This window comes from Stegastes partitus, unplaced genomic scaffold, assembly GCF_000690725.1.
Source record: "Stegastes partitus isolate 25-593 unplaced genomic scaffold, Stegastes_partitus-1.0.2 Scaffold1228, whole genome shotgun sequence".
NCBI classification, from domain to species: Eukaryota; Metazoa; Chordata; class Actinopteri; family Pomacentridae; genus Stegastes; species Stegastes partitus.
This window is the reverse complement of record NW_007578959.1, coordinates 165,611-175,379: the sequence shown is the minus strand read 5'-3', so window position 1 is coordinate 175,379 and position 9,769 is coordinate 165,611. Positions and strand designations below refer to the sequence as shown.

At 37.6% G+C, this 9,769-nt stretch overlaps 1 protein-coding gene across 1 annotated transcript; it reads left to right on the top strand.

Annotated features, from left to right (window-relative positions):
- The first annotated feature begins 971 nt into the window (after positions 1-971).
- Positions 972-9,247, top strand: tmem33 (transmembrane protein 33). The gene is made up of 8 exons (XM_008297548.1): positions 972-1,074; positions 2,570-2,637; positions 3,544-3,638; positions 3,745-3,932; positions 4,923-4,990; positions 5,303-5,436; positions 5,981-6,064; positions 8,161-9,247. The coding sequence occupies exons 2-8, from the start codon at positions 2,590-2,592 to the stop codon at positions 8,288-8,290; spliced, it is 747 nt and encodes a 248-aa protein (XP_008295770.1). The 5' UTR covers positions 972-1,074; positions 2,570-2,589; the 3' UTR covers positions 8,291-9,247.
- Positions 9,248-9,769: the final 522 nt, after the last annotated feature.

Here is a 9,769-nt window from a genome sequence, read left to right as displayed (position 1 = left end):
ATGTTTGTTGGGGATGTGTATATTAAATATAACTACTGTACTCATATGAACAAAAGGCTCAAACAAAGCAGAGTAGTGAAACATTTGGAGAAAACTATAAAATAGATGCAGCAATTATGTACCCTTGTACAAACAATAAATTATAGGGTATGTGCACTGTAAACTGTACACGTAAAGGGTTCTAAACTGAGTGCAACAAGTACAGCAATGCGGATTATAACAAGTGATTGTATACTGTATAGTACAATTGGTATGCAGTGTTTGCATACAATCTGCTTAGATTTATCTGTATATTTGGCAGCAATACATAATATGTACATGTTATTTCATTATTTGTGTATCAAACTACAACACAGTCAGATAATATTTTTATAATTCTGTTTAATTGCAATGGTTGTTGTGAATGTTTATCACTTCTCTGTTCTTGACCATAGATTCTGTTAGACATTATGTGCCTTTGCTCATATTTTTTATTATATACAGTTTGTATGTTTAGATGTTTCTTATCTTGATGTACATCCTATTTTTATTTTTTTTAATTTTTTTAAATATATGAAGGCCTACTTCTCAACTTCCATCTTCATTTCTAGTCTATTTTAAATTATGAGATGAATGTGTGATGATTTGGGTGGTCATTTGTGTTGAATATCTGATTAGTTATTCTCTGTGTATTTTTCATTCAAAAAAAAAAAGCAAAAAGATTTTCACTTTCAGTCCTTGAAAAGAATTGTCTACTGACACCATTTAGTTTACTAAGCAAGCAAAAAAGTAGTAACGTTTTGGGAAGCTTTAACATTTTCTTTCCTGAAGCGTCTGACTTAATATACAACATTATGTGTGAACTCCTGTTTTGGGTTTTCCATTCTGCGTTCTCCTGATTGGTATTCTCTTCATCCACTAGAGGGGGGTGTTTCCCGCATGATCCTGGCGCTAGCCTTCTAAAATATCGCGAGAGTTGACCCACTTCCTTTCTCGCTTCAGAAGGTCAGCTGATCATTTACTACAGTGGTGACCAGCGGCTACCTGTCACTTTTAATCTAGCACGGAACGGAGCAGTTCGACGCTGTAGCACTGGTAAGCGACGTGCTTTACTCCCGCCACATATAATAACAACCGATCGTGTTAATACTGTACAGGCTACTTTAAACAGCGGGGAAGCTAACGTTAGCCAGCGTAACCAGGGTAACATACATGCATGAGGTAGGGGAAGGCTAGGTAGCTAACGTTAGCTGAGCCGTTAGCACACATGCTAGTAACGATGGTAACAGAATATTCTAGAGCCACCTGCTTCTAACGTTAGCTCCTAATGCCTTAGCCTTAATAAAGTCCTTGCAGAAGGCTTTCTAAACCTTTATAGTGGTTGATCTTTACTTTAAACAGTAGTGACAGCCTCATTTTTTCAATTTGTCTGCTTGTTTTGTGTTAATAAAGTCGTAGTTACTTACCTAAACTAGCGCAAGCCAGGAGAGCTAGTTAGCCAGCTAACCACATCTTCCACTTGCCGGAGGAAGTACAGTGACGTTAATCAATTGATAGTTCCCATATAATCCATTCTATGCAGATACAGTCTATAGAGGTTAATATACTATCAAAAACACAGTTTTCTCTCGATTTTCAGTTAACGATTAGCTAAACTAGTGGTCATCTCTAGCATCAGTTTACAGTTGAATACGAATGAATTAAATATGGTCAAATTTGAGTTACTGGATTTCATAAAGTCCAAAGGGAGATCTTAAGATTACTTTTTTTTGTATCATCAATAGTCCATAGTTTAAAGTCACAGTACATTCTCATTGTAAGTGAAACCAAAAGCAGGCAATGTGGTTGAACTAGAATGACCTGAACAACTAACAAAAAATAAATAAATCAATAAAAATACAGGGAGTGTTGCATGGACAATATTGTTGGTTGTTTAAAAGTGAAGAAGGTACGATGTCAGGCGCTCTTCAAGAATAGGACAAGTAGTCAGTAAAGATTGAATTAAACAATGACTGTACCGTATCCTATAGCTAAAAGCCCTTAGTTTTGGTCAGGGGTCCAAAAAGTCATCAAAGTGCTCTGATTTTAAGAGCCTTCATACATACATGGGTCTTTGTCCATGATTAAAAATGAATATAGATTAATGATTTTAAACAGGGTTGAGCTCATCTAAATCTATTTGGATGTATTGCACACTGAATACTGAACTAAATCTCGACTGTGAATTTAATCATTAACACAGGCTGAGTTGAACAAATAAACTCCCTCAGTAATACATGGATAAACATCCTCCAATATACTTTTACTGCCAACCAACACTAAGAACTTGCATAATTAAGATAGGTGATTATTGAATGGTCTCGGTCATAATTATCATAAACTGACAAAGCTTTATACCAGGGAACACTACTGATAACATTTTTGCCAAAATTGGATTTTTATTTTTATTTAAAAAAAAAAAAACACAAATAAAAAACCAAACAGATCTAGGTTTGTGAGACTTGTGGGAGGTTGTATCATGCTATTGCAGCTGGATACATTTTGTCAGTGTTCCTTCATGATGAGACTTATTTTTTGTTTTTATCAACAGAACACCCTACACTCCCAAAGATGGCAGATACAAACCAACAAAGTCCTCCTCCCCAGGCGGGACCTGTGGTAAGTGGACTGTTTTAACCCCACAGTGAAAACGTCCATCTGTTTTCCCACAAGATGCTCTGGACTGATTCTGGATATCGAGATAATGGCCATAAGATGCACCAGTTGACCTCCAAAAACATTTATATAATGTCTTCTGTGGCTCTGCAGGGAACTTTTTTATTAACTTTGTGACCATGCTGTTCAAAGAATATTTATCAGAAAGTCGAGGAGTATGTTTAGCAGACAGGCCAGTCAGGTAGACGTTGGGCTGCCTTCTTACATTGTTTTTTGCCTAGATTGCCTCATACTTGGAACTAACATTTAGAATATTTGTTTTTGACTATTTCGTTTGTTATTAGCTCTTGACAACATGTACGTGCTAGATTCCAGGGTACCGTTTTAAACCATCTCATGATACTAGCCTTCATTAGAATGGCTTTGTACAAGCATTTTAGGAAATCTACTCATAATGTTTTTCACTATCGCAGTTAGTGATGTGTTTCCAAAGTGCTTGTTTATAATTGTGAGATTATGAGATATAGTTGTATTCATAATGTTTGTTTCTCAAACTTTCTGTTCCAACCAGTCAGTTTAGTAGAACCTGTTCTATAACGATGACCTGACTTTGGAAATATCAGTTGAATCCGGAGCCTCTTTGATGAGTTGCAGCGGAGTTTTGAACAGAGAGCAATACAATTACCTGCTAGATTGAACTAACCTGTTCCTGTAGTTCAACTGGTTTGTGCTGCTTATTAGGAGAACTTGAGTGGAGGTCTGAGCCTTTCAGTAAATCAGTTTTCAGTATATGAGAGAAAAGACATTCTTCACCTACACTGTTATATCATCTGTGACTGAACAGGTTGAACAGTTAATATCTGTTTGTGTTTAAAATTTACAAATTGACTTTTTTTTTTTTCTCCACAGCAATTTTTAATGAGCAACAAGCTGGAAACTGCAATGTGGCTTTCACGACTCTTCACTGTCTACTGCTCTATAATGTTTATTTTACCAATCTTGGGGTGAGTTCACTCATTGACAGTGTAAAAAGACACAACTTTACAAAAACTGATGAGCAATCCAGCCTAAATAGATGCTACAACGTTTCTCACTGCTTGTGTGTTTTAGACCCTATGCAGCAGCAAACTTCTATCAGAGAGCCTTGTTAGCAAATGCCCTCACCAGTGCCCTTCGCCTACACCAGAGGCTTCCACGCTTTCAGCTGAGCAGAGCTTTCCTGGCCCAGGCTCTGCAAGAGGACAGCTGCCATTACCTGCTCTACTCCCTCATCCTGGTCAACTCCTACCCTATCACAAGTATCCTTTTCACCCCAAATACAGAACATGTGTATGTTGTGTTTTATATCTTGTTTACTATCTGATAGCATTGGTCCACACAGTGTCTGCTTAGACTGCACAAGAGCACCTATTGTAAAGAGCCCATAATTTGCAGTTTTACAGGTTTATGATTTTATTTTTGGGCTCTAGTAGGATGGATTTACATGCTTTAATGTTCAGGAAAAACATTATATTTTCTTACTGTAGATTGCTGCAGCAGCCTCCATCTTTGGGGCCCCTTGCCTCACAGCTCAGTCTCCTCTGATTGATCAGCTGGCCCGGTCATAGTGAGGCAGTGTTGGTTATATAGTGTAAACTTAGATCTGTGAATTTAGAGATGTACTCCTACTAGGATCAGCTGTAGTGAGGAAATAATGCTGGACTGCAAGGAAGCTGCTAGTTCTTTGTTTTAGGGTGTGCCAGCTGCTAGAGAGGAGTTATGCAAATGGATTACATGGTGATGTAAATCCGTAATAGAAGAAAAACCTGGACTGTTTCTGTTTTTGTGGGACAGAATAACTCCCTTTGGTGTTGACATTGGGCTTTGTAAGTTTGCAGACCCTTTACATCTACTAAAAAGCAGCTTTATAAAATACCAAAGAAAAGGAAAAAACCCCAAAAGCACAATTTGGGCTTTTTAAAAGTTTAAATAATAAAGATTTTACCAGTAAAAATTTTAGCTTTTACTTGTTTGAAATAAAATTGTAATCAGTTGATAGCCAGCAATTCTTTGTTAGGCTTTTAATGTTGGCTTTCTTTCTAGGCAACATCATTAAAGCTTTTTTCCTTTTCCCCAAGATTTGAAAGGTTTCTACATTCAGCAAAAGCTACAATATCACACACAATTATTACATACATTCACATTCAAGTTCCCCTTTGTAGCTGCTCTAAATCTCAGATGTTCAATGTGTTTTTGTTGTTGTTTGTTTGTTTGTTTGTTTGGGGTTGATCCTTAACATTTGTGTCCAGTGAGCATCTTCCCAGTGTTCCTGTTTTCCTTGCTTCATGCAACTACCTACACTAAGAAAGTCCTTGATGTGAGTATTAGTCAACAACCACCTGCTGGGGCTTTTAATGTTGTTTATTAAAAAAGTATGTCTGAAAGCAGTTTGCCAGACATTTCTTAGCACCCAGGTGGGCCGTTAGCACCAGCCAAATGGAGTTTTAATTGGCTACTTAATCAAGCATGGGTTGCTCGGAGGCAAATATTAAACACAAAAATCTAATAAAAGCCATAATTGCTAATGCCATTTCCTTCACATTTGCTTCATGTAAACTTTCTGTCCCACTGAAAACTTTGATTTGCTGCAGCTTTGTTGTCACTTTCTGACTTTTTGTTTTTCCTACAGTCCATGGGCCCCAGCAGCCTGATGTTTGTTAGAAACCTGCTGGACAAACTAACATCCAATCAGCAGAACATCCTCAAGTTTATTGCCTGTAATGAGATCTTCTTGATGCCCGCCACTGTTTTCATGCTCTTCAGGTAGGCTCATGATGGAAGTCAAGTGTTTCCTGTTGTTAAGAGACATTTCAGGTTCTTTAGTTTGCAACATGTAAGCCTTGTGACAATGGTGGAAGTAGTGATCTCACTGAATTATATCTTAAAAACAATTGCAAATGTTCATAACATCCTTCAGCGGTACAGGGAGGTCAGACTGTCATTATGTTGATTGCATTATGTAATACTGGTGTTTCCTTTTTGCAGTTTGGATTAATATCCCAGGGTTTTTCTCGGCTTAGAATGGGCTTTTTAGGTGGAAACTATGCACAACAATAAGCATGATTAGTCTGAACACAGTAAAAGCAAGGTGTGACCTTATTTAAAATCTGTGTATTTCCCTGTTTTTTCTATCATTTGATAAACAAACAATGTCAGTTTTGCTTGAGTAGACAAAACCCCAATAATAAAAAAAAAAAAAGATCCTTACAAAAACACACAAAGTTGTTTGTTCTTGTTGAAGCACTGAACTCTGCAGCTGTGTTATGTCAGTTTTTATGTATTAATGTCGTTTATATTTTGTCTACAGCGGCCAGGGGAGCTTGTTGCTGCCTTTCATTTACTACCGATTCCTCACTCTTCGTTACACATCCAGAAGAAACCCATACTGCCGGTAAGATGCTCAATAAAGCAACATTTTCTGAATTGCCCCTAGGGGATAAATAAAGTTATTTGAATTAAAATTGCCCCAAAGCATGTAAATGATGATTACATGGCAAGTCATAGTGCAAAGGGTGAAGAATACCTAAAACATATATATATGCTTTTTTTTTTTTTTTTTTTTTTTTTAAAAGTTGTTTACCTTAGACATTCATCATCAAAGATTGCATTTACAAATACTACTTTTATTGCAAACCAGAACGTCTTGAAAACACCAAAAAGGTGTTGCATCTTTGGAATCATGGAAACGTCAAGGATGTTGTTCAGCCATATTAGCTCATCTCTGACACAATATAGCGCCGTTAGTGTATACTGTCCAAAAAGTTACAAGAAATGTCAGTATTGAAATGCCAGAGATATGTTTGAGGGGATCTAGAATTGTGTCTCATTTTGTTGGAGAGCTCAATGTTCATTGCTAAATAGCTAAACCCAGCAATTACCAGGCATATATCGTGTATGACTGCAGAAGCTAACATGCTTTCATTTAGCCTCATGAACATCGTGTTGCAGAAAAGCTGCTGCAGCTAATCAAGGTACTCGCTAGGGATGGGCATTGAAACACATTTTTGGATTTTGTATTGGAGAAATTAGGAAAATGGATTTCCTATTGAGGCTGCAAGGTGGCTCAGTGGTTAGCACTGTTGCCTCGCAGCATGAGGGTCGCTGGTTTGCATCCTGGTGAGGACACCCAGGATCTTTCTGCGTGGAGTTTGCATGTTCTCTCCGTGCAGTGTGGGTTCTCTCTGGGTTCTCCGGCTTCTTCCCACAGTCCAAAAACATGTTGAAGTTAATTGGTGATTCTAAATTGTCCGTAGGTGTGAATGTGAGTGTGCTTGGTTGCCTGTGATTGATTGGCGACCTGTCCAGGGTGTCCCCTGCCTTCGCCCTAAGTCAGCTGGGTTAGGCTCCAGCCCCCCATGACCCTAGTGAGGGTTAAGCGGGTTAGATAATGGATGGATTTCCTATTGGTTATTGCTACACCACTGTCATCAACTCGATTGTATTTTCACTATTCCCAGTCCAGAATAAAACACGCTCTCATGCACTGCAGCTCCCTGTAGCACGCCCGCAGATCCTGCTCTTGGTGACAATCACAGAGACAAGTAGCTTAAAGGTGTGGTTGAACAACACCAGAGAAGATACTGATGAGGCTCGTTGCCAGAAGTGTCATAAGTCTTTTGTGTGCAAAAGCTAAAACATGATCAGTCTGTTGAAACATCTAGCAAAAGTTCATCACACACATGTGGAGAAATTCATAGCTGTCTGTCAGCGTACAGGTATATTGCCCTTACAGAATTAACTAAATTATACAAACATGGTTTAATGATTAAAAGTAGCATAAATTCAGTGTGAAATGGTCAGACTTTTACTTTCAGAGCAGGATTGTTTAATTATTTGGTGGCTGAAGGTAAAACATTCTTCCTTTATTTTCACTCTTTCTCTAACTGAATGTTTGTGTTATCAGTGGTAGAAGAAGTGTTCAACGGGATTTCACAAGCACAACTAACAACACTGCACAGTATAGACACTGTCAAAGAAAAAGACCTGCGTTTAATTTTTTACTTAAAAGTTAAGAGTGAAAATGATGAACTAAAGTTAAACTAAAATGTTCGTTCTATTCCTACAATAAAATTAGTTTAAAGAAATTATAAAAAATAAAATACGTTTAAAATGTTCTCCTAAAAAATAAGAAAAATTACAGACAGAAGTTCTGTGCAGGCTTGATAAGCAGTATTCAAGTTGTGCAGGACAGATCTTTTTTTCTGAATTGATGTAAAACTACATTCAAAAAGACAAACTGAACAGTATAACTGGCATTTTAAAGTAAACTGAAATTGGCACGATCCACATGAATTCAATGGTTGGACCACTGTATTATTTTTTTCTTTATAAGAGATGCTGTTTGAACAGCAATTTAATTAGAAATCAGCAGATGTACAATATGTATGTTAATGCAAAATCATTTCAATAATGTTTCAAAATGACAAATCTTTGACGTACTTTGGATGATCAGAGTTGAGTATTAAACATGTCTTCTTTGCACCCCAGCACCTTGTTCACAGAGCTGCGAATTCTTCTGGAGCACTTCATCATGAAGCCTGCCTGCCCCGCCTTCTTCAGGAGGATGTGCCTCAGCAGTATCGCCTTCATAAGCCGTCTCGCCCCCACAGGGGTCTGATTACGCTACATAGAAAGTTTTGTGTTCTTCATGTTTTTGTTTTCCAACCATGTAAGATGTGACTTAAACTTTGATGGGGACAGATATTGCCATCAACGGAAGGAACTGTTTTTTGAATGTCACCTTTACAGTCTGTGCTCCAACTTTTCTGTATATTTGAGTACAGTTGAAGACCAGCCAGTAATGAACTGAAGTCTATTGGTGATATTTCTTTTCCCATCTTCTTAATGTGACCTCATTGAAGCGGCGGACACCCTCTCGCTTTGTTACGTTCACTGAAGGGAGCACGGTAGACATCAGCTGCGTTCCTGTGTATCGGCTGTCATTGTTCTTTCCTTTTATGTCGTTATTTATTCATGAAGATTGGTTATTCTGTGATGAAACATTAACATTCTGAGATTAGTAACTTAATGAACATGTGCTTATACATAACTGATTTTGTCTTTTCTTTGTATAATCATCTTGTACTTGTTCTTTGCTTTGCGATTTCTACCTTCATATTTCTTATGTACAAAGCATCTAATGTTTTGATTTGTCTAAATGCCTAATTTAAAATGTATTCTATCAATGCCATCAACTCACTCGTTTAACAACATGCAAAATCTATGTAGCTATGATGTCAGGATGGGTGTCGGAATGAGAAACAAAATATCTGCTGTATTTTATAGATCATCTTAAGGTACCAGACATTTTTGCTGTAGGATTCATATTTTAAATGATTTGCACAATGCATGTCATGTCTTTGAATGCATCCTGACCCCGTTTCTCAGTTTAAACACTGTTTAGAATTTGCTTCATCCATTCATATGTTGCTAAAATGCTTCTTGCTTAATGCATGCTGTTTTTTTTTTTTCTCTGCCATGTTATATGTGTTTATTTGCCTACAGACAAACCACATTTTTATGACAAGATTAAAGTTATCTCTTAATTAAAACAATAAAATATCAAAGAACAGTATTGGAGTTTTGTGCTGATAATTTTCTAGCCGTCAAGGATTCAATCCTGTCAGACCTTCTGTATCATGTTTGCTCAGGATCGTTTTTTGGTTTGAACATGTACAGTTGAATTACTCCAATATTACAGCTTGCCCTTGTGTCATGTAGAATAGTTTTACGATGGCATACTGAGCTGATGTGCTCAAGCTGCAGGCAGAGTGGAAGGGGAGACTAAAAAAGGCCTGTTTGGCTAGAGGTGATTTGCTGAAAAAGAATACAAAATATTAACAGGATTTTGTGCCACCCCAGTGTGAGTAATGGTCTCCAGCCTGGTCATCATATTAAATGTTATAGTGGTCCTGGAAAACAGCCTCGAAGTCCCGTTGGATTTATCGAAGTGAGATAACCAATCAGGAGGCAGCTTCAAACCCTGTGAATCTCTTTGGTCCAGTGATGTGGCAGCGTGTTAAAGGCTGCAGCGTTGCCATTGGCAACAGCGTTCGTCGCCTTCCCAAGTGTTGTATAGAGAGTTTAAGCATAATAT